Genomic DNA, 24,164 nt, shown 5'->3' with positions numbered 1-24,164 from the left:
TCAAAAGAAAAATGGTTTGCCACCTACTTTGCAGAAATCTTCTAAGTTGCTAACTAGGTCACAGAAAGGCTGGGAAAGAACTTTAAAAGGTCACCTTCCCAACTTTCTGTAACGAACACATCCCAAACCCAGAGTCATCAACTAGTTATTGTGATGTGTGGCCTGGCTCCCAATTCCTTGATGATCTGTAGAATATTCCTTCACACAAACTATATTTTTTATAATAGATAAGGCACAAGTCCTTTCTTACTCAAATTCAAGGGCAAAAGTCAATGGTAAAAAGACACACACACATGTACAGCAGAGTGAATATCTTCTAAGGATGTTTTGTTTATTTGAAAAGCAAAGCCATGTTGGCTCAGCCAAATCCATGGAATAGTTTCAGACACTGCATATCAATTGCAAGATAAATCGGAAACACTTTGATGCTGTACCAGCAACCCTGAAGCCACTTAGCTGAAGCACTCCTGCTAACATTAGCTTTCCTGTTCATAGTCTGGTGGTTTCAGAGCTACAGACAAACATCTCCTATAAATAGCTACAAGTCACTAGGCCTTCAGGACACAGCATGACCACAAACACCAAGCCCTTTCTAGATCATCATCAGGCTCTAAGTGGACATGACAGCAGCATAGCCCATGCGCTAGAATGCAAGGCATGCTGGACAGGTGTTAAAGCAAGAGGGGACAATTTGATGCGCAGAAGCAGGAGGACAGGTTAAACTCCATCTCCAAGCTGTTTCTTTTTCCTGGTCAGAGTTACTTCTGGTCTTCGTGCCCAAACAGAAAATGAGCATCTCCCCCACTTTCTCTCTCTTTGGTGGCAAACTATGTTATAGAACACAGGCATGTCACCATTACGTCGTCGTCGTCGTCGTAGTAGTAGGGCCTCAGGACCAAACTAGACACCAGAGATGCATGACTGCAAAAACAGCAACCATTGGAAAGGTGATCCAGACTGGGGTTTTAGAAGGGTTCTGCTCAGGCATTCAAAGTGAATGCCCAACATGCTTACAGGGCTAGAAGTGGGTCAGAAGCAGAGTTGCCAGAACCTAAGGGGTATACTCGTGGGTCAGATGGGCCGTAAGCCAGAATTTGGCTTTTTAAAAGCCAAATCTGGCCACCTAGGTCAGAAGTCCCGCCTCCAGCCCATCACTCACTCTTCCTTCCCACCCTTCATGCTCAGAACAGCTTTAGAAGAGAGGATTCACAACCATGCTGACCACGCAAATGGCCGTCGCGCATGCACAGAGGCCATGTGTGTGCTGCTGCATAGCCACATGAGGGGAACTGGGGGTGGGGTGCACCACTGCAGGAAACTGTGTTGAGTGGTAGGGAGCAGGTATGGATTAGCTCTCATTTTTAAAAGGTGCCTGAGGTGAGCTTTGAATCTCTGCACATATCTCAATTCATACACATCCCTAGTCCTAGCCTCCCGATCACAGAAACAGCAGTCACGCTTACAGTGTTCATCCCTTCTAACACTGATCTTTGAAGAGCAGGGAGTGGGTGGAGAGGATATGGCCTGGGAGTGGGACTTCCAACCCGCTTCCAGCCCTATAAGCTGGAAGCTTATAGGAATGCCTGAGCAGGGCTGATGATTTCACTGTTTCCCACACACCATTTCCCCCAATGAAAATCCCTTCCCCATCGTTAAACTGATATTTGCCTCATTGAGAAAAATGTGCGTGTAACAACAGCTGGAAGCGTGCAATTTTCATTGGGAAAACACATCACTGTTTGTAAGGACCTGCTCTCCACTTTCTTAAAGCTCCCAAACTGCAATACTGAACTGTGCTCAAACTGCAGTTTGTGCACACACCTAGTTGTCAGGGACATGCATCGGTAACCTTAAGATTATCACTATAACACTGTAATAAGTTTCAGAAAGTTTCTGTAATCACTTGACTGTGTGATCAAAAGATATCAGGACATTAAGTAGTCTGAATTATAACTGAAACAAGGAACCGTTCATTCCTATAAATGTTATGAAGATCAGATGTAGTAACTGGACATAAAATAATTGCTTGGTAAAATGTCTTCATTATAAAGGGAGTGTAGCCATAGAAATGGTCTACCAACCAACAAGATGTTATGGTGCCACCATCCGCTGGACAGCCAAGACGACATATCTTTTCTGGTGTCTATACATCATCTTTATGCTTAAACACAATGAATTCCTGTGTCAGCACAAAGGGTTTGGACTGATACGCAGGAAAGAAGAACCTACTCTTCACAATGCTGTCTTGGCTTTTTTACTGACTGGAGTAGTAGAGTCATCTTCTTCTGGGGTTCGGGACTTCTTCTTTGTATACACTACTCCAGAGGCAGTCTTCCTCACTTCTGCAGTTGTGTGTGAAAGAGAAAATTCATGTTATGACTCAATCCTACAAGCTGTTGTGCTTGCAAAACACTGGCCTGGTTCACACAATCATTTGATTCTAGGTTTAATGTGGGTTACTGACATTAATGTGTTTGTGTGAACCCACACCAAGGTGGTTAATGCCCCAAGATGAATCTGGGATTCCCATATTGCTGTTGGTTCACACCATTGGTAATCTACATTACCAACAGGTAATCTACATTAATAGATTCAAATGATTTTTGTGAGGCAGGCCACTGCCTGGAATGAGGAACACTCAATGTACAAAGTAATGACTTGTGCCATTGTGCCAGTGCTGCAAGCCTGACCAAGAATATTGCACCTGGACTGCACAAGTACAACTGCAGTCTCAACTACCAAATCACCAGGTCCAGCTTCATGGTCCCACACAAAGCTAACACATGGATGACAAGCAGATAAAATGTGAAACAGACCCTATCCACCCCAAGCACAAGTATCTCTAGTGACTGTTTCTGGTGTCTATCTTAAGTTTCTTTTTAGATTGTGAGCCCTTTGGGGACAGGGATCCATCTTATTTATTATTATTTCTCTGTGTAAACTGCCTTGAGACATTTTTGGAAGAGCGGTATAGAAATCGAATGAACGAAATCAAATGAATGAATGAACGAACAGACAACATGTGAGCCATGGCTGGGGATGATTCTCCTGTGTGCCAACATATGGTTGTTCAGTCATAGTCAAGCCAGTTAGGCACCACTATGACACTTGTAACCAACAGGCAGGGTAGCAGGACAGACTTGTTCAACTGGGCTTGTGCAGGACACCATAGAAACTAGGTCACCACAAGCAGTTCTGTGCACCTCCTCAGCTATGTGCATCTATAGGGTCAAGGTGCCTATTCAGAGCGAGTCTAGAACAGTGTTCCCAGATGTTCTTGACGACAGCTCCCAGAATCCCCAGCTGCAATGGCTTTTGCTTGGGGATTATGAGAGTTGTAGTCAACAACATCTGGAAATCCCTGTTAGAGGGAACACTGGTCTGGACAACACACATTTTAACCTCAAACCAATTGCAACAAAATACAAAAATGCTCAGGGTGTTAGGGTCAAATACATTTTACACTACTGCAGGAATGGTTAAAGCGTGTTCTGCATGATTGAAATAAAGTGAAGTTTACAGTTTCTTTCAAGCCATGTTAGTTTAATAGCAATTATCAAACTTTTGGCCTCCGTGTGTCAAGTATCTTAGTTATTCCAATTATTACCATAAAACATTGATCTAAATACAAAGAGACATTTGTAGGGACATACAATGCAATTACATAACAATGAGGTCATGCACATGACCATTTGCGGGGTGCCAGGTTGGGCGGGGGGAGGCAAGAGAAAGCTTACCTTGCCCCCAGATCACGCACCCACATGAGCTGTGCCAATTCCGACAGTGCAGCCTTCTGGAGGCTGAGAAAAAGTGTCCCGGCCTCCAGATATCCCACAATGCACTACGTGACAAGTGCAGTTCATTGGGGGAATCCCCTGTGAGTTGGGCTCTCTAGGTGCCTGACTGTGTATGCTCCGGCTGCATGCAACCTGAGCACACACACAACCCCAGCCCCGGGGTTAAGGGCACACCTGCACCCGTAAACCATGATTAAAGGCCAGGTTAACAAGTCAGGCTACCTGCAGCACCAGGATTGGGCTCGATCCCAGCACTCCCCACAATCCGCCCAACCCATGGCTCAAACAAGATGTAGACAGGCAGAAGGCTTCTTGATCTTTTTGCCAGGAGAAGTCCTTCCACACCAAATTATGGAAACATGTTTGATCAAAGAAACAAAAATGGAGAGAAGGGAATCTTTCAAGAGAGCCTTCAGAGGCCAACCCACACATTAGAACTCTGCTGCTTCTGTGTGGATCTAAAGCCTCCTTTTTACAATCTTTTTGACCAAGCCTTGAGACGTCCAAGAGTCCCCTCTCCTTTTTTGCTTCTTTGGTGCTCCAACCTCCTTTTTATTTCTGGTAAAAGTTCTATCAAAACATGGTAACTAAAAACACCACCAAGAAAAATATTAGTATTCAAACTTCTATGTAAACAAAAATCTCACTTATTTTGGCCACAGTACAACCTGAGTGGTACTTTCTATTCAAAGAATTGTATATGAATTTGAATCCCTTCAATGGTTTTCAATTCATACTTCTATCTTCATTATTTCCAGACTGAAGAGTACATATAAGAGAGCAAATGAGAAAGAAGGGCACCACAGGAAGTAGAGATGGGAAGTTTCCCAGAGATAATTTTGACACTTTTTTGTTCTGAGAAGAAGATGATCTCCTGCAGCATTGGGGTATAAGAAATGCTTTTGCTGCAATTTGTCTGAAGTTCAACTATTTTCCAAGTCACACTGTATAATCTAATGCTTCAAATAGGACACGGTACTTCTCAGCCTTAGATCATGCTCAGGCAATGCAATGGATTAAGGCTATACAGGTCTTAATTCATTCAGATATTACTGTCGTACATGTATCATTTGCTTAAACAGTCTTAGAATAAGCCACCTCCTCTTGCCTGAATGACAACAGGGCAAACAGGAACAAGCAGCAGGAGGAAGATTATTCTTATCTACAATTACTACCACAGAGACTTAAGCAGTTTTCTCTTTACAGCTTTTGAGTAACTGAAACTGCTGTAGCCTATGACACTTCTCCCAAACACGCGATGCCATCGAGTTTGTACAGTGACAATTCTTACACTTCCACGACGCGGTGCATTCAGACCAAACGGCTAAGATCAAGCACATTTGTACTGTTTCAACTCACCTCCATGTAGCAGGACTGCTCTGCTGTTGGTCGAAACAGCAGCCTTGGCATTACTTTCAGACAGACCAAACAGCCACCCGCTGCCAGCTTTATTAAGGATCCTCATGCACAGAGGTGGCACACAGATTAAGAGGAAGGGCTAGGCTCCATTTCTTATCAATCAGCAAGAGCTACTTGCAGGGACCGAGAGCTGTACTTGGGAACTAAGCAAGCTTGAGAGGGAAGTACACATCTCAAGTCAGTCACAGACAATCTCTCCTGCCATATTCACACATAGTGGGAAACCAGAGTTGAAGGAGCCAGAGGTTGCCAAACCTGTACGTCTGAATGCTTGAAACCCCAGTCCTGTCTGAAAATTGGAGGTTTCAAACTCCAGTTTGAAACCTCAGGTTGTAATGAGTATCGCTGCTTGCACCTGAGGTTTCCAGCTGCCTGCTGCACGTCTGAATGTGGAACTGCAGGCTGAATCTGGAGTTTAGGGAGGAATCTCCTCCATCCCTCTGGCTGCAATTGGCTGTCAGGGCTGTCCTTCCATGACAGAAGGAAGCCCGCACAGCCAGTTCCCCCTCCTCTCTGCAGTCTCCCAGACTGCAGTGTGGCTCCTGTCCATTTCATCCGAATGCAGACAGGTAAATAGAGGGGGAAGTGGGGAGTGGAACCGGAGCGGTCCATTGGACCCTCGGTTCCACATTACATCCGAATGAGGCCTCTCTTTTAGTTTCGCAAGACTTTTAAAAGTCCAAATCAATCAATCATGTCAGGCCCATGAATGAAGATATATTTTAAAAGAACACTAAAAGGTCTTTAGTGACCAGCCCTACCTGGGCTAACAGTGAGATAGGAGGATGCAAGCGTGCCCTTCTACCCCACTAGTCTGAATGCTTGAGCTGCCTGCAGGCTGAGCGTCGACAGAGCCAGGCAGTGAGAGCACCTAGCAGTGGGGAAATCCCCCAGGGCATTGCGTTCCTTGCACAGTGCATGGTGAGAGCTCGTGGCCTGCTTTCCCCTTGCCACTCCCAGAACGCACATGCGGCGCTGGGAAGCCCGGAAGTGGCGCCGGTCGTGTGGGGAGAGACCACCCCAGGTTGGGTAGGTTTTGATCATGTGAACGATCTTTAAGAGTGTTAAATGAAGAAAAGGATATTAACCTACCCAAACTACACCTCTGACCTTGCGGTATTCTGCAACATACTTCGTCTACAGTCCCCCAGTGCTTTTTTGCCTTTTCACAGCATACAGCCCTTGCCATCCTCAGGGCGAACATTTCCCCCACTCTGGCTCCTGCTTTGTTTGGCCCATTCATTCCTCATTCCAGTGCTTCCTCTACCTAGAATTCTTGCTCTTTACGTCACCATTTACTCGGCCTCCTTCACTCCCCTTTCCTCCAGGCAGTCTCCTAGCATCTTTTCTCCTGCCAGTAGCACAAAGCTCCTCCCATCTCCAGGCTCTACGTGAGGTTCTCTGGCCAACCAAACTGACCCATGGAGAACCAGCCGTGTTTGCTGCAAGTTTCCCCCTCAGTATGCTAGAACAGAGCTACATCCTTAAGGTTAAAGAAGTTGAAAATATTATCCTGAGTAAACTTATAAAGGATACAGGTTAGCCACATCATAAGGACCTCGTAATTGTAAAGACTAGAGCAAAGAAGAGAACCACAATGTTAAAAGATGCCAAATAGTAAGTATGTAATTATATTGGACACTGCTTATTTCATCCATTATCCCACAGTCAAAATTTGAAGACAGAAGCTGCAATTCTGTGCACATTTGCCTGGGAGCAAGCCCAGTGAACACAGTGTGACTTACTTCTGGGTAAACAAGCACTCTTGCAGTGGCATCCTATGCAATTTACCACCAAACAAAATCAATTTGAGTCTTAATGGCGACATTTCACATCTTAACATTAGTATCATTTGAGAGTCAGCAGTTTACATAACTTGGAGATGTAAATGAACAACATTGCTTTGAAGTTGTTAGAAAAGCCGATACAATATTCAGTATTCATTCAAGAGCATGCAGCTTCTCCCAAATGGGGAAGTTGACTGTTCAAATGCAATGTGCAGGAAGACCTATACATGCAGATGCTGTTAGTGAGAGATAAATACAAAAGGGATACTTATATTATTTCAAACATCTACTAATCCATACATAATTAATCACACCCACCACCTGCAGCTTACCTTTTCTGCTGCACTGGATAGAATTATATTCTGGGAAATAAAACAGAGTTATGTTTTTTAGATAACATAAAACCGAATTGTTTCATCTAGGCGTTCTCATATCTTGTACATGGACATTTATCTGTGCAGTTTCTTCTCTCCAAGTGAATGAGGAAAGGCTTGCGGGTGGAGGGGTGATGGAGGAGCTCTGTGTGTTAATTCAGTAAAATTATACCGATTATTCCTACCAAGGCTTGCCACAAGGTGCACATGGATGCTAGGATGGACCCATTATGGCTCAGAAGCATGCACACGTAGAACTTCCATGTCATGGAAAACTGACTTTTGCAATCTGTACACATTTTTTAAAGTCCTATGCACATCTTAATTTAAAATACTCCTTCCCTACCTTCTCACAGTCATAATTATCACAACAGTCATGATTAATAAAAAAATTACAAACAAGTAAAACAATTATTTTGCTTTCCTTAGCTACAAGGAGGAGCAAGAAGTGCTGCAGGGGCATTCAAGCCCCACCCACAGCCATGGGAAATCTTACTTAGCCTTTCTCCAGACACCAGAAGTTTTACAATGCATTACCCATTCTCTTTCAAGCTTATATCTGTAATTTGAAGGGAAAGTACCCTTACAAAATAATAATAATAAATAATAATAATAATAATAATAATAATAATAATAATAATAATCCCAGCAAGTCTCAGAAAGCTGAATTTTGCAGCCAACAGTGCATTTGTGCAAAGTCCAAGAATAAATACAGCTCTGACTATGCTCAACATTGGAGCGCAGGAGGTGAAGACTCTTTGCCCATCAGAACCCATGCGCTTGGCTCTGTTTCTAAATCATATGAATGTAAGGACACTAGTCCTATTCAGACATTATATAAGAACAGCACTGCTGGATTGGGCCCAAGGCCCATCTAGGCCAGCATCCTGTTCCCCACAGTGGTCCACCAGATGCCTCTGAGAAGCCCACAGCCAAGTGATGAAGGCATGTCCTCTCTCCCGCTGTTGCTCTCCACCAACACATTCAGAGGCATCTGGCCTCTGAGGCTGGAGGTGCCCTATAGCCATTATGTTACGAGCATACCGATGTTTGCACACTTGTGCTTGTTTTTGTGAGAATGACTGTTCCTGCTTTCAGTGAACAAGTGAGCCTGGGTCTAGGCCCCTCAAATGCATGGTGCAAACAGGAAGTGCCCTGCTGTACCTCTGTTCAGCATAATCTGAATAACTGTACCTGGACACACAGCGCACGAGTACAACTGTTGAACATAACGTGCAAATAGCACTATTGGGTTAAATGCATGGTTTGGCCTTGCAAGTTTACTTTCTTAAAGTTAAACAGCAGCTGCAGGGGGAGGGACCAGGACTGGGACCACAGAATGTGGAGGAGGGTTATTTAATCATTTCCTGCCACTGTGGGCCCCACAAAAATGGTACCTTTGGAACTATTCCCCTCAATGACTTTTGGGCCAATGGAAGCTTCCCTCCTAGAGGTAACAGCAGCTTCAGGAGCAAAATTTTTGTGGGGACGATGGTGGAGGGGAAGGGGTTAAATCCCTTCTCCTCACATGCTGCAGTCCCAATTCTGATCCCTCCCCCTCTGCCAGTTATTAACTTTGAATTTTCTTGAACACACAGGACCACATTACTCATTGAACGCAACATGTAATGAGGTCACCAGTTTCAAAAATAGGTGAAAACACCCACAATAATGAGGAATAACTGCAACAGACTAGAGAGACGATCCAACCATATGAAAGTGCCCCACTGCACTCAGTTACACAGGGCTCCTGTTAGAACTCCCTTTCCTATCCACTATTCAGCAGCAAGGTGTTAGGAGGGAGCATATGCAGTATGCTGCTGGTATTTATGACGATTACTAGATTTTTAAAAACAGACCCTTCCTTGAAGGAGATCAGGGCAAAAACCCCACTGCAATTTTATCCTCACAACCACCTATGAGATAGGAAAGGCCAGGGCTGCACAACTTTTCCTTTTCTTCTGTTTCTATCCCTTTGGCCCTCTAGCTGCTGTTGGACTGGACTACAACTCCCACCAGCCCCAGTCACAGTGGCCAATGGTCAGGGATGATGGGAGTTGTGGTTTAACAACTGGAGGGTCAAAGTTGTGCAGCCCTGGATCAGGCTGAGAGTGCAGGACTTGGCCCACGGTCACTAAGCAAGCTCTGTGGCCACGGGTCAAGTCCTGCACGGGTCAAGTCCTGCACAAGTCCTGTTTAAATAGCAGGTTTTGAACCCGAGCCATCCCAGTCTGCCCAACACTCTAACCACTACTCTGCATGTGTTGCTGAACAAAGATAGAAGGGCCAGTGGATCAATCTCAGGTGAGCAGAAGAGGCAGAAATTCCATGGTGCTGCTCAACATGGACATGTTGCACATCTCTCATCTAGGATGTCATTCTGTATGTGAAAGAGAGGAGAGCTGGTCTTGTGGTAGCAAGCATGACTTGTCCCCTTAGCTAAGCAGGGTCTGCCCTGGTGGCATATGAATGGGAGACTAGAAGTGTGAGCACTGCAAGATGTTTCCCCTAAGGGGATGGAGCCGCTCTGGGAAGAGCAGAAGGTTCCAAGTTCACTCCCTGGTAGCATCTCCAAGATAGGGCTGAGAGAGATTCCTGCCTGCAACCTTGGAGAAGCCGCTGCCAGTCTGTGAAGGCAATACTGAGCTAGATAGACCAATGGTCTGACCCAGTATATGGCAGCTTCCTCTGTTCCTATGTGGAGGCCCACTTCAACATGCAAGCCATCCTTTGCAGGATTGGAAAGAAGCTATGGAGCTTAGAATGCTGTTTGTTGGAACAACAAAACCAAAGACATTTCCAACCATTTATTATTAGTAACAGCACTCGTAAGTTTTCTGTCCCATGGCTCCATTCTTGGAAAGGGTGATTCACATATGGAAACAGGCTTCTGCATGCAAGACTGTTTCTGCACGTGAATCACCCTTTCTGAGACTGGAGCAATGAGACAGACAACTTAAGCGTGCTTTATTTTCAGGGGACAGGAGCGCTGATCCAGCTACCCTTTTCCCAAACAGGATGCCAGTGCTAACAAAGGTGTCCTTATCAACCATCTGGTTGCCAGGAGAGACAGTTGCACACAACCCACTGCCTTGGTGCAATAACTTGACCTCCTCCATAGCTACACAGCCTTTCAGGTACAGACTTAGAAACTGTTAGGACAATATTTCCCTCTTAATTAAAAAAACAACAACATATAAGCCATATCAAGACAATAGTGTTTGCAGAGAGGATAACCTACCATTATATATCCAGACCCTAGAAAGGTTCAAGATGCTGATGCTTAATTTCCACAGAGTTAACTTGCAATAGTTCCAAAGCAAGAAGTGGGGCAAATTCTTTTGCTTTTAACCTCACCTTTCCCCGGCAGATTTGCATCAGGCTGAGCGCATTTGAAATTGTGTATCTTCTCATTGTCGAGTCTTTGATGGCAGGTGCATAAATAAGTTCAAAGTAGATGCCTCGCTCTATTGCCTTCACATGAAAGAAAATAATCATAAGTTGAAGGCAGTGACACAGTCAAGTCTCTGAGCTGTTGTCTGTTATCAATGTGTTTTCCTCTCTCGCCTCCTCTGCAAAACAGAGGCAACCAATGGGAGCAAGCAACTGTTCTAGGAAAACAGAACCCTTCCTTCCCCTTCCCCCACAAAAGATGGTATTCCACATTAATACACATGTGCTTCCAAAGCTTAGGTGTTCTCCAGCAACATTCCCAAAGCCCCAGCTGTGCCAATCAAGCTGGTTTTTAAGTGGAACAAAAGTGAAATCTGGATATTCATAACAACAATTCTGGCAAGAGTTCTGTCCTATCTAGGCACTGTCATGGGACCTCAACAAAGCTCCTATCCACTTTGCAGGGTACCTCACAGGGCTTAACTATTTCACTCAGAGTGGGTGAAGGTTTTTCCCAAGAGTGGATAGCCATGGCTAATGAATATGTCTATGTGTGATATTCGTGGGGAGGGCACTTGCTCTTAAGTAATGCTTTGCCAAGTGATACAGGAGTACACCTGTATGAGAAGTCACTCTGCAACACAGACAGGGCTAAAGGCAGGTCACTATGGTTTCTGCTAATTCCCCTGTGAGTGGGGATGAGAAGTCAGCCTTTTAAGGCCTGCTTGCTTACTCCCCATCCCTCACCAGCAGACCAGACTAAGAGAAGTAAGACCAAGAAGTTAATAATTTGATGAGGTGAGCTTGTGTTTCCATGTACTCATCCATAATCCAATCAAGAAAGCAGCAGGGGAAGGGGTCTTTTTGCCACATTCTTATACCAGTTCTGGGGACTTCTCTAACTGGACATAGCACAGAACTATTTAAGCACAAAAAAAGATGTAACAGAGTCCTCCTAAAAGAGGCAAATGGGCAAGAAGAAAAGAGGAGAAACAAAAACCCTGACATACAGACAAACCTCAGACTAGCACACTAGATTTTCAGGCCATCTTACCACATTCACAGAGGGTCTCTTGATGTAGAAAGGCAGCTTTTCTGTTACATGGATGCACACGAGGTCTATATCTAAGGTTGTGCAGGCCACCTGCAGGACAAGTTTGAAAGCAAATAGTAACTGTGTTTTTAAAATGACACACAAGTATGGAGCAGTTTCTCCTCCAGTAATCATTACACTGAATGTTCTCTGCAGGGGAATCTAGGGGATCCAAGTAGGGAAGTGTTATCTACACAAGCAGCCAAAATGGTGCCGTCTCAAGCACACTAGGTAATTCACCTGCATATTATCAACTTACCAGAGCAAACTGCTAAATACCTCTGATCCAAGGGTCAAGAAATGTTGACTGTGTTCACCAGCTAGACAAAAGTTTTTTTTACTCGCTGAGCTATGCTGGTGCACTACTCATCAGGATTTTTGTTGCTTGTCAAAGACAAGTAGACTAGTGGATTTCCTGAGCCCTGCCTCTGATCACTGGGAGAAAGGGAACAATTTCCAAGCCAGATAATGAGGGAGTTGCTCAGCAAACATCTCATGTGTTGAAGGTGCCAGGAAAAATCAACCACCAACTCCACATCCTACTTGGTGGTTGAACGCCAAAGCTATGGGCAAGAGATTTTGGAGCCAGAACAAAACACAAAACAGGACAAGGGAAGCCTAACTTTCCACATACAGTTCCAGAGAATGTAGGAAGCACACACTCCTTTTTACAAGACTGAAACTGGAGGGGAGAGGGAGCCCAGCATAATAGAATATGCTTCACGTAATGATCGTAGTGATCCAGGCGCGGAGGGAGGCCAGCCGCCACCATCCCCATGCCCCACCCCCTGCAACAGCATCGGACGCAGAGAGCAGTTAGCCATGCCCCGTGTCTGATGTCAGGGAGTGCCGCTCCAGCTGCGCTTCAAACACAGCGCTGGGCAATTTATCTCCCAAATGGGGCCACGCGGCCCTGTTTGGGACCTAAACCACACCCCCAGTAGGGATGGGCCCGGATCGGTCCAGAGGCCATTGTAAAGACCTCCGGACCGGTCCGGAACTGGGCGGTCCGGTTCGGGTGGGGGGTGGCTTTAAGAGTGGGGGGGAGGGTTTACTTACCCCTCCCACCGCTTTCCCGCTCTGGCGCCGTAATTTCAGTAGTAATTGGGGCGGCAGGATACCTCCCTGCCGCCCCTTCCCCACTGTCGCTATGAAAAACTCCCAGGAGTCCTTTGCGCGCGCTCACGTCACAGAAACGTGAAGCACGCGCACGATGTGCACGCACGCAAAGGCATGTGCTCAATGGTGGCTTTGCTCCTACAGTGATCCTTAAAACAATCCTGTAAGGTAGGGCAGTATCACCTATATAGGCTCAGCTGAGGCCAGGAGAGTAGCTTGCGTAAAGCCTCCCAGAGAGATCAAGTCTGGCCTAGCATTTGAACTGGAGATATCTGGATGCACAGCTGATAGTCTGAACTAACAACTTCTTTGCAACCAGAAAGAAAGCCTAAGTAGATTGTCGAAAGTTCTGTGAGAGAGTTCTCCTTAGTGTGATTAAAAATAAATAAATCTGCCTTTAGTGAAGGAGGAGGGGAAAAATAGAGCTGGTAGGGAGTTCTTAGAGCAGCAAAAAATCCTACAAGATGAATCAAGTTCAATTCTACTACAAAAAGAATGGACCTTTTTGTACAGCTCCTGATTTTCCCATTTCATACACACTTTAGTTTAAAGAGCTACACATTCATAGAGAAGACAACTTAGAGTGAGCATAAAGCCAAAATGCATAACTGCTGCATATTCTTCTCAGTTCACAATGGCCTCCTTTAGCAGAGGCAACAGCTCCATCTGGTGGATTAACAGGAGTGTTGATGTCTACCCCACAAATTGTACTCAGAAGCCTAAATCAAAGATGCCCAGCTGGCTGCGTTTCCTTGGTTTGTTTATTTTAAAAATCCCTCAAATGTTAGCATGGTGCTCTCTCATCTTATTCTCTCTTTAAGCAAAGCTTTATTAAAATCTTCCCAAAGTCAGGAAGAACAAGAATCACCTTTAAATTCCACTTGCCAGACATGATAACAACCACCATTTGACATTTACATAGTTCTATAAAGCATGCTAAGTTTCCACATATATTAGCAATCCTTACAGCCGAACTATAAAAGGCAGGCCAGTATTATCCCAGCATTACCGATGGGATGTTGAAGTGCAGGAAATAGTGGCATGCCCAAGGAATTCATGGCAGGTGTGAGATATGAATCAGATACTCCCCAGCTCTTAACTATACTACCACAGTTCACAATTCTTGATGATCTATGCCTTGATGCATCACAGAGGGACTGTGATTAAAGGGAATAATCCGATCTTTCTAGTGAATCAATCAGTCAAAGTGTTTTGGATAAAGTCACCCCAACTGAGACAGTCCTCCTGGTCACAAATAGCTGAACAATGGAATAGTGGGCTCCACAGTAGCAAGTTATACTAAATTAAATTTAAAAACAAACAAACAGAAAAGGATATTTGGTATTAGCAGTACGGTCTTCTTCCAAGCTACTGGAATATTGCACCCTATCTTTCACATTCTGATTCACTTACACTAGAGAACAAAAAAAAAATCTAACTTACGTGAAAGAGTTTCCCATTCTTAGGAAATACAGCAAAGATGTCATAAAATTTTATGTTTGTAGACGTGGCTCTCTATCATAGGAAGAAACAAATTAAAACTGAATTACAGAAAATGTAACATATATTTATCAAACTAACCAGATACACGGAATAAATCCCTTTTGTACTTCACATTCTAAAGCTATACGGTGACCATCTATGGTCAACCAATAACTTTACAGATAATGGGCAGCATCCAGACGAAGTCAGTCATGACTGGTTTTACTGAAATTGATGGGACTTTAATTACCATGACTAACTTGTCTCATTGTTTTCAGTGGTGCTCAGTCATGAGGAACTAGTCTGGATGCTGCCCAGTATTTGCAGTTTACTCCATTCAGTACGGAAGCAATGGAAAGCCACAACCAATCTTTCAAATAATGTTGGGTGAGTCATAGGCTCTTAACAGAATACTTAGGGTTTCAGTTCTTCAAAAATATACAGAACATACAAGTGTCTAGCCATTCGGGATCCAGATAAGGTTGAAAATGTAATGGATATGTGCTGCTGCCAATTCAAAATCCACTATTCAGATGAAAATCTATATATTTAATTCTCTTGGGACATGCGTGCCCAGGATTTGGCGGCAGAACGCTCGCGACACGCTGCGAGAGTTCCGAAGTGAGGAGGACTGAGGAGTAGAGGGGGAAGAAAGTGCCGGTGGTGGCCGGCCAGCGGAGGAGTGGGGAGAGAAAAGCGGCGGCGGGGGGGGCAGCAGGCGGGGGGAGAGAAAGGTGGCGGCGGGCAGGTGGATGGGAGGAAGAAAAAACAGCGGCAGCGGGACCCTTCTTGGCCGCCTGCTGCGGCTCTGTGTGAGGGGAGGAACGGGAGGGGAGGAGGGCTGGAGAGTGCAGGGCCGGAGGGAAGAGGAAGAGAGGAGAGACCGGGCCGGAAGAGGGAGGGGGAAACAGCCGGCCCCAAAGCGCCGCACAGATGCTCTGTGCGGGGTCGGCTAGTATCACATTATTAAAAGACACTGAGAATTGGGGGTGGGGAGACACAGAAATGTGGTCTGTCACTATGAAGCCCAACTGACTTTAAACCATTTTTTTTTTACTGCAAGACAGAACAGCTTGTAGATTGCACTATAAACTTACTAGAATATTGCAGTGTGATGGATCAGAAACAACAAGCGTTAGCCTTGACAAAATCTTAATTGGTTTGGATTTCCCCTGCAAAGAAGAGGAGAGAGTGTGTGAGGAAAAGGAGTGGAACAGAAACCTAGGCAACAGGCCACCTACGCATCATTAAAATAAAAATGAAGAATGATATTGTGTTCAAAACTGGTGCCCACACAAGTTCTCTTCTTGCCACAGAAACAAGATGCCCTTCCTTTAATTCATAAGAGGCATTGACAATTGAGAGATATTTTCAATTAGGAAAAGGGTTTTAACCATACTTGAAAATACAGTTAGCAGCACAACTTATGAACAACTCCTGGCAAATCAAGGACTTTTCCCCCTCTCCACAAAGTCAATTTACACTAAGGCCACTTATACTGCTAGAGCGAAGCATGTCCTTTGCTTGCGGGCCCCAGGACATTAATAAGGCTTCAACAAGCAAGAGGTTAGGTAAGAATTATCCTGAATGGAAACTGAAGAGTTTAGTAATAAGCCATCACATGTTTTTGTCACATCTTTCTCATCAGCCCCCAAACCTGACCCACATTTTCTATTTCAATGTTGCTTGCATCAGAGTAATGCAGAGGCAGCTACAGGGTCGTGCCAGCAGGCTTTGCTTGCCAGCCATTTTTTCCAAGGCCCTGGTTAACAATGAGGCTGTTCTCACATGGAAGCAGTACTGGGCTAAGGAAGCCCAGACCAGTTGTGCCTGCACATGAGAACCGCCAGGAGCCACTCAGCTCCTGGTGTGGTGGCAAACCCGCTTCTGGAAACTGCCTTCAAAACGAGGTTAAGAGATCAAGCACTCCCTTCGCCCCATTTCCCTGCTGTAGCCAGGGCTGAAAGACTGTGGGGCTCCCGGCCGGCACTGGGGGAACCCCCACAATGCACTGTGCACACAAGCGGTGCATTATGGGAGTTTGGGGGCAACACTTCCCAGCCCGACCCTCCGCATTGACGGGTGCAGCCGGCAACTGTCTGGGCAGGCGATCCACCTGCCCAGCAAAGACAGAGGGATCGTCTGCAGGGAGGTCAGTGCTAGCTGCCTTCCTCCCCGCTCTCCCTCGAGCCCTTTCCCACTGATCATGAGAAAGGGCTCAAGGGGTCTTGAAGAGGGACCACGTTTTGAACTGAGTCATGGCCAGAACCCCAGCAACATTCACTCTGCTTGCTGATTCACAGGCATGAGGCTTTTAAATGTTATGTTAGCAGCAACAGAAGCCTTAGCAGCATTTTCTCGTGTGCTGTAGCTGCTCGTTCACATTTGTTTCGTCTTTAAACTCATTTATACAGAGGACAGGTCATGGAGAAAGCCTTTCCCAAGTAAGCCTCTCACACCTTTACCCCTGCTAACTGAGCAAAGAGGCACCTTTTGGAAAGTGGCGATTCTCTTTATTTAGCAGGGGGAGAGCAACTGGCCCTATCCAACCCCAGTTCAGCATTCCTCCAGTGGCTGTTGCTGGTGTCTACCTTTATGTTTCTTTTAGATTGTGAGCCCTGTGGGGACAGGGTGCCATCTTATCTATCTACTTATTTGTATCTATGTAAATTGCTTTGAGAACTTTGCTTGAAGCGCGGTTTATTAATATTTGTAGTAGTAGTAAATCCACTTGCCATTTGCACTGGCCCATTTGTGCGTTAACATGCTAGTAATCAATTGCACACCCAATACAAATATAGCATTGTGTAGGCCCCTCGCTCTGCAGGGGTGAAGGGCCTTTTAGGATGGTCCACCAGAGAAGGTTATTGGATCCAATAGGATTTCAAGAAGACTTAGAAGGATTTAGAGTTGGCTCTGCTGGTGATCCTGTTGATGCCCTGGTGGAGAATTGGAACAGCAAACTCACCAGGGCAGTAGACATGATCACTCCCAAGCATTCTCTCCAACCCACTTCAAAACTGGCCCCTTGGTATACAAAAGAACTACAGGAGCTGAAGTGGCAAGATGACTAGAGCACAAGTTGAGAAAGACAATTCAAATCTGACAGTTTATCGCATAGAGCACATTAAAAGACCTATGCTCAGGCAATATGTGCAGCAAAGAAGCAATTCTTTTCTGCCTATATTGCATCTGCAAGCTCACATCCAGAAGAGTTTTTCAGGATTGTGAGAAGGTTTGTATGTCCCCCTCCACCCTTGATTCAGAATTTTAAACCATCAATTACCTGCTGTGATGTTTTTAAATGAGTTCCTTGTGGATAAAATCTTTCCAATTCGGACCAACAGACTCTGAACCCACAATTACTGCAGTGTCTGATACAGAGGTGTCCAGCAACTCCTCATATGTGGTTAGGCTGGGTCAGTTTCAGTTGTGACTCCAGAGGATGTGGACAAGCTGCTTGGAACGGTGCAGTCTACCACTTGTTCTCTTGACCCTTGTCTGACATGGCTTATACTATTGAGCAGCGGGGTTGTTGTAGAGGGCCTGGTAGATATAAATGCTTCTCTTGGAGAGCAGGATGGCTTCTTGCCTTAAGGAGGCAATCATTAGACCTCTTCTGAAGAAGCCTATGTTGGATCCCTCAAAGTTAAGCATCTATAGCCCTGTCTCCAACCTCCATGGCTGGGCAAGGTAATGTCACGCCCTTGAGCTTCGACAGCGAGGAGGCAGGGGAAGCTGTCAACTTTCCTGCCGATTCAGGAGTGTCTGAGGGGCAGAGCCCGGCTGTCAGTGTTCATGAAACGGCTGTGGTAGATCCAACTAATGATTTAGAGCGGGCACGGCAACCTGAGTCAGCAGAAGGCATGGGGGACCAATCGGAAGAACAAGTATGCAATGAAACACTGACACCACAACAACGCAGGCGCACTAAACGCAGGACGCAATTAGAATCTATTAGAAGAAGCAAACGCCTCTTGCTGAAGGCTGATAAGCCATGAATTATTGCCAGCTGGGAGCTATCGGCTTCCACTATAAATCCTGTCACCAGCCGTCTACTCCTTGCTGAAAAACAACGTACGTCATTCAGTCGACAGCGTTCAGCCAAGCCGTGAACTTCCCTGGCATTTGGCCAGACCTTGACAGGTAATTGAGAGGGTGGTGGCCACACAGCTCCAGACAGTCTTGGAGGAAACTCATTATCTAGACACACTTCAGACTAGCTTTCAGGCAGGCTATGGGGTGGAGACTGTCTTGGCTGGCCTGATGGATGATCTCCAATTAGGAATTGCAGAGAGAGTGTGACTCTGTTGGTCCTTTTGGATCTCTCGGTGACTAATGACAATAGTATCCTTTTAGAGCATCTGAGAGGGTTGGGAGGTACTGCTTTGCAGTGGTCCCGCTCTTATCTCTTAGACAGAATCCAGATGGTGTCTCTTGGAGACTGTTCCTCTTCAAAATCTGAACTTTTATATGGTGTCCCCCAGGGGTCCATACTGCCTCCAATGCTTTTTAACATCTGCATGAAACCACTGGGAGAGATCATCAGATTTGGTGCAGGGTGTTATCAGTATGCTGATGACACCCAATTCTATTTCTTTACATCAACACCATCAGGAGAAGTCATAACCTCCCTAAATGCCTGCCTGGAGGCAGTGATTAGCTGGATGAGGGATAAGCTGAGACTGAATCCAGGTAAGACAGAGATACTCATTGTGCGGGGTCAGAACTCAGGAGGCTATTTTGATCTGCCAGTTCTGGATGAGGTCACACTTCCCCAGAAGGAACAGGTAAACAGTCTGGGGGTTCTTCTGGATCCAAATCTCTGCATGGCATCCAAGGTTGAGACAGTGGCCAGAGGTGCTTCCTATCAGCTTTGGCTGATACACCAGCTGTTTCCATTTCCATATCAGCTTCAGCTGATGCGCCAACTGTGTCCATTTCTTGAGAGAAACGATCTCAGAAAGTTGATAAATGTGCTGGTAAACTCCAGATTTTACTACGGTAATGTGCGGCTGCCTGTATACATAGTCCAGAAACTGCAGTTGGTCCAGAATGCGGCAGCCAGGTTGTTCTCTGGGTCATCTAGGAGACACCATATTACTCTTATACTAACAGAGCTACACTGGCTCCCAATAAGCTTCTGGGCAAAATACAAGGTGCTGATTATCTTTTATATATTTATTTCTTCTAGGCGCACCCATAGCGAATCCCATGCGTGGCAGCTCTTGCGAGAGTTTGCAAGCAGCTGATTAGCAATGGGACGAGGGAGAAAATAGGGATGTGGCCAAGAGCAGGTGGCAGCAGGCCGCTGGGAATTGGTGGGCAGGAGGGAGGAGGTGGTGGCGGGCTGGCTAGAATCCGCAGGCTATTCCCGCCAGCAGCGGTGGGAGCAGACAGTGGCGGGTCGGCTTGGCCACTGGGAGCAACAGGCAGCGGCGGGCCAGGCCGGCTGCCGGGAATTGGCGGGTGGGAGGAGGAGGCGGGCCGGCTTTCTGGCCAGCCCACCAGCCAGAAACTGTGTGGGTGGGGGGAGAAGCGGGGCAGGGGAGGCGCAGGTGTTTTGCGCCTGGCCCAGCTAGTAACCTATAAAGCCCTAAACAGCTTAGGCCCTGGGTATTCAAGAAAACGTCTTCTTTGCCATGAGACACACCACACACTGAGATCATCTGAAGAGGTCCATCTGCATTTGGCACCGGCTTGTCAGGATGTGGGTCTTCTCTGTTACTGCCCAGAGACTGGAATGCATCCCCTGATGAAATAAGAGCCAACCCCGCAGCCATCTCTGACAATAAGTCTCTAAAGACTTGTTTCTTCACCCAAGCTTTTTACCTGGATTGTGATTTTAAGTTGTTTTAAGGTTTTCATTTTTAATCTGTTTTATACTGTTGTAAACTGCCCACAGACGGAAGTTTGGGACAGTCTACACATTTGAAAAATAAACAAAAATATATGGGTTAGTACAGGTACTAAGTGTATTTAAACGGATCAGGCTTAGATGGGTCAGGGCTTTCATCTCGATCAGGTCCTCATGCACAGAAGAAGCAGAAGCCTTTTACCTGTAGTGAAGCTTGGGAGAGTACAACTGAATATATAATAAAGGTGTGGGCAGTGGGGGAGGTGGAATCAAAGGTTACGCAATTGCAGCTACACTACTATGAAGAGGAAAATCTAACTCTGTGCACGCAAAGCACTGATGTAGTCATGTTAACCTGGTGGATTCTTATCCTGAAAACTTTTACACATTTTTTCACACCCTGACCCTAAACAGTGACCTGGTTGACACATACATTAGAATTGGGTGGGGTTAGGGTGGCAGAGCCCTGAGCTGATAGAATAGACTGCACCATTTTAGACTGCAGGTGGGTCACATTTCTTAAACACCCCTGTAAACAGAAAACTAGTGGAATGGGGGCAGAACAGACTAGAACTGCACTCTATGATGCGTTTTTTTAAAAAAAATAATTCACAGGAAGTTTCACATGGAGGAACATTAGGACCAGCATCGTTTGGTAGATGCTGAGGGACCAGGGCCCTAGGAAGGCACACTGCTAATCCCAATACTACTTCTGTACCCAGTGACTTTGTGTGTTGGGAGCAGAGTGATAGTCTGGGGCTCATCCAGATAGGAACTCTCCCACACGGGGTAGTTTGCTGAAGGCCTCTGTAACTGACCCTGTTGAACATTAAAAATGGCACTCCATCTGCATTTCAGTTCACTCCATCTCAGGATTCCAACACCTTATTTTGCTGCATGTGTAGACAAGGTAATATTTATCTGGAATTAAGTTCTGTGAAGTTCAATGGAGTTTACTTTCAAGGAAGTGACCCTAGGCCCACAGCCTCCAAAAGGTCTGTGGAATGAAACATGTATTTCATAGCAAGTTAGTTACCAAACAACGTCTGTACATACCTGTACAATAGGCAAGGACGAAAACAGTTCCATAGGAGATACTGGCTTGACAATTTCCTAGGCAGAAACCCAAACACGTTCAGGAGATTTAATACATCATGAAAAAACTAAGCAGCTATATTTAACAGCACCATGTAGTAAAATAAAAATATATTTATACACTATGTTAAATAGACAGAAAAAGTAGTTTAGGCCTAAATTACAGGCTTCTAATTAAAGGTTACCCGAGGCTTCATTGCAAAGAGACCTTAAGTGTGTTTAATCTGTTTTTTGTTTCCAGCACCTTATTTATGTAAATATGCTATTAGACAATATTTGGGCTTGTACAGACAACATATTTTCAGAGTCATAGAAACTCCTGTATCCTCACTGTGTGTGTTGCAGCAATTACAATACTATTACTGGAATGGAGCTAATACCACAAAAAGGCTACAGAGAAAATGACTTTTATTCCCCACAAGACAATAATCTATACAAGCCTCTTCATTAGCCTTATAAATGAAGTCTTACCTTTTTTCCTTCTTCATAGTCAACAACATAATTGATTGCTACAGTTGAATAACCAACTAGAAAAATTAAACAGATATATTATTCAATGCATATTTTAAAAACAAATCCCAGAGCATTTTAATGTCATAGAACTTTCACGTTCAGAGACAGTATACCATTGAATTCCAGGTGCTGACAACAAATAGCAGAAGACTGTTGCCATATTTATGGATGCCCCCAAGACATCTGGTTGGTGCTGGTGTAAAAAGAATGCTAGTTTGGTCCATTCCAGTAGTTTCAGAGGGTTGGGTCTTATAATATTTTCTGTGTATTTGACTACCATTGACTACCATTTGTCTTTTCATGCTCTGAACTGCGACATACAGTTTCTGCATACAATACAAACTAATTTGAGAGAAAAGCATCAAACCTGTGCCAAGCTCCTCATTGGATATGAAAAGTCTTATGGCTTCTTTACCAAACTGCACATAATTTTAATTTCAGTTCTCAATGGAAATAAAGTTACTTGACATGCTTAAAGTACATAATTTATTTTTTGCAAATCAATATTGCCTAAAACCAAGTTGAAAGAGCCCTTAAAATATTCATTTTTGTATATGCACACAATAACCACTCATGCCTAGTAAAATGTGTCAGTCTAGCTTGCCACAGAAATCAATGTCAATAACGAAGGAATGTTTCTTGTTTTTGTTTGGAGCTGTTTCCTCAAACTCACTTAAAATTATTCTGCAGACAATGAGCTCCTAGTCTAGCCTGCAGTGATTCGCTTCTGTCCTTCATATATAGTTTGTCTATGAAAACTCACTACCATGTACAGTATTTATTCTTTGTTTAAATAGACTGGACACCATAAGGATCATTTAAGGCTACCATATTTATCTAAATACAAGATGACTGAATTTAAGACGAGCCCCTTTAAAAGAAATAGAGCAGGGTTTCTTAACCTTGGGCCCCCAGATGTTGTTGGACTACAGCTCCCATCATCCCCAGACATGGCCTTTGTGGCTGAGGATGATGGGAGTTGTAGTCCAACAACATCTGAGGGCCCAAGGTTAAGAAACCCTGAAATAGAGGTTAAATACAGGTTATTCCTATATTTACTCAAAAGGAAGAGGACTCTGAATTTAAGACATCACCATAGTGAATCACCCTCTAACATGAACTGTTTAAAGAATCCAATGCAATGGCAATGTTCCTCAGAACGTGTGCAGGGTGATGCTCATTCTGAGCAAATTAAGAAAATTATTATTATTATTATTATTATTATTATTACATTTATATCCTGCTCTTCCTCCAAGGAGCCCAGAGTGGTTTACTACATACTTGAGTTTCTCTTTTACAACAACCCTGTGAAGTAGGCTAGGCTGATAGAGAAGTGACTTGCCCACAGTCACCCAGCTAGTTTCATGGCTGAATGGAGATGTGAACTCGGGTCAGCACTCTAACCACTACACCACGAAAATGAAAATCTGGCCAAGCCAGACTGGCTGTTAACACAGCAACACTTATTTATGGAGTACTTTGTTCCAAGCGCTTCACTTCTATGATTTCAGCAATCCATGCAACCATCCCATCAGGTATGCCTATCACTATGTCACTAGCCTCACATCGCAGCTCAGAGGCTGAGAAAAGACAGTAGTGGCTTGCCACAGTCTTTCCAGTGAGTTTACAATTCCTAAATCGCTCTGTAAGCCATTCTTCTCCCCGACCCCTGGCCCCTTCTTGTCTCATCCATAAAGTACAGGTAGGGCCACTTAATGCGACTATTTTTACTGGAAGCCACTTTGATAGTTTATTCTAATCGACACGCAGGACCCTGGTATTAGATTAAGCGAATTAATCGTCACTAGAAGGAATCTAGGAATTATTGGCTAGGGTAGGCTTGGCTTCCAAATCCTGCGGTGGGGATAGGCTGGAAGCACCACTAGCCTCTCTCCTCCTCCCAGGCAGCTCAGACTTAAAACATTCGCCTCTCTCGGTGCTTTGCACGCTGCCCAAGACGCCGCTCGCAACTTACGGTGCGCTGCAGTTTCCACCAACTTCTGCAGCGACTCCCTTTCCGATAAGTGGGGAATGTTCAGATCCACAAACTCAGCCATGTTGTATCCGCGCGTGGTGAAAAGAAAAACCGGGGACTGGGAGGAGAGAGTTTACGTCGTTACGTCCTGCTGCATGCTGGGTGTTGTAGTTTTCTTCAACACGGAAGTTCAGCTTCTGGCTTCGTTCTTCCACAGGGAGCGCGAGCGAGGTTGTTGAAAGCCTCCCTGTAAACCCGAA

The 24,164-nt window shown here is 45.0% G+C and overlaps 1 protein-coding gene across 2 annotated transcripts; it reads right to left on the bottom strand.

Annotated features, from left to right (window-relative positions):
• Positions 1-306: 306 nt before the first annotated feature.
• Positions 307-24,112, bottom strand: RPP30 (ribonuclease P/MRP subunit p30). 2 transcript variants are annotated; one of them, XM_053308304.1, is made up of 12 exons: positions 23,905-24,093; positions 21,888-21,943; positions 21,378-21,434; positions 15,562-15,636; positions 14,426-14,497; positions 11,825-11,914; positions 10,735-10,851; positions 7,336-7,365; positions 6,753-6,790; positions 5,157-5,236; positions 2,230-2,342; positions 307-921 (listed from the first exon to the last, which is right to left on the bottom strand). In XM_053308304.1, the coding sequence occupies exons 1-11, from the start codon at positions 23,984-23,986 to the stop codon at positions 2,233-2,235; spliced, it is 807 nt and encodes a 268-aa protein (XP_053164279.1). In that variant the 5' UTR covers positions 23,987-24,093; the 3' UTR covers positions 307-921; positions 2,230-2,232. The 2 variants fall into 2 exon arrangements, 1 of the variants encoding a protein (XP_053164279.1); XR_008319234.1 differs by lacking the exons at positions 307-921; positions 2,230-2,342 and having other exon boundaries at positions 5,176-5,236; positions 10,619-10,851; positions 23,905-24,112.
• Positions 24,113-24,164: the final 52 nt, after the last annotated feature.

Source organism: Hemicordylus capensis, chromosome 3, assembly GCF_027244095.1.
Source record: "Hemicordylus capensis ecotype Gifberg chromosome 3, rHemCap1.1.pri, whole genome shotgun sequence".
Classification (NCBI taxonomy): Eukaryota; Metazoa; Chordata; class Lepidosauria; order Squamata; family Cordylidae; genus Hemicordylus; species Hemicordylus capensis.
The sequence above is the reverse complement of the archived record's forward strand: the minus strand, read 5'-3'. Positions and strand labels throughout refer to the sequence as shown.

Bases quoted from the DNA above. Each gene is read 5' to 3' on its own strand.
- RPP30 (XM_053308304.1), bottom strand. From the start codon at position 23,986: ATGGCTGAGTTTGTGGATCTGAACATTCCCCACTTATCGGAAAGGGAG. The intron at 10,852-11,824 runs GTAAGATGGCCT...TTTCATGTGAAG, and splicing joins AGAGACCCTCTGTGAATGTG to GCAATAGAGCGAGGCATCTA. The intron at 6,791-7,335 runs GTAAGCTGCAGG...TCTTTGCTCTAG, and splicing joins TATCCAGTGCAGCAGAAAAG to TCTTTACAATTACGAGGTCC.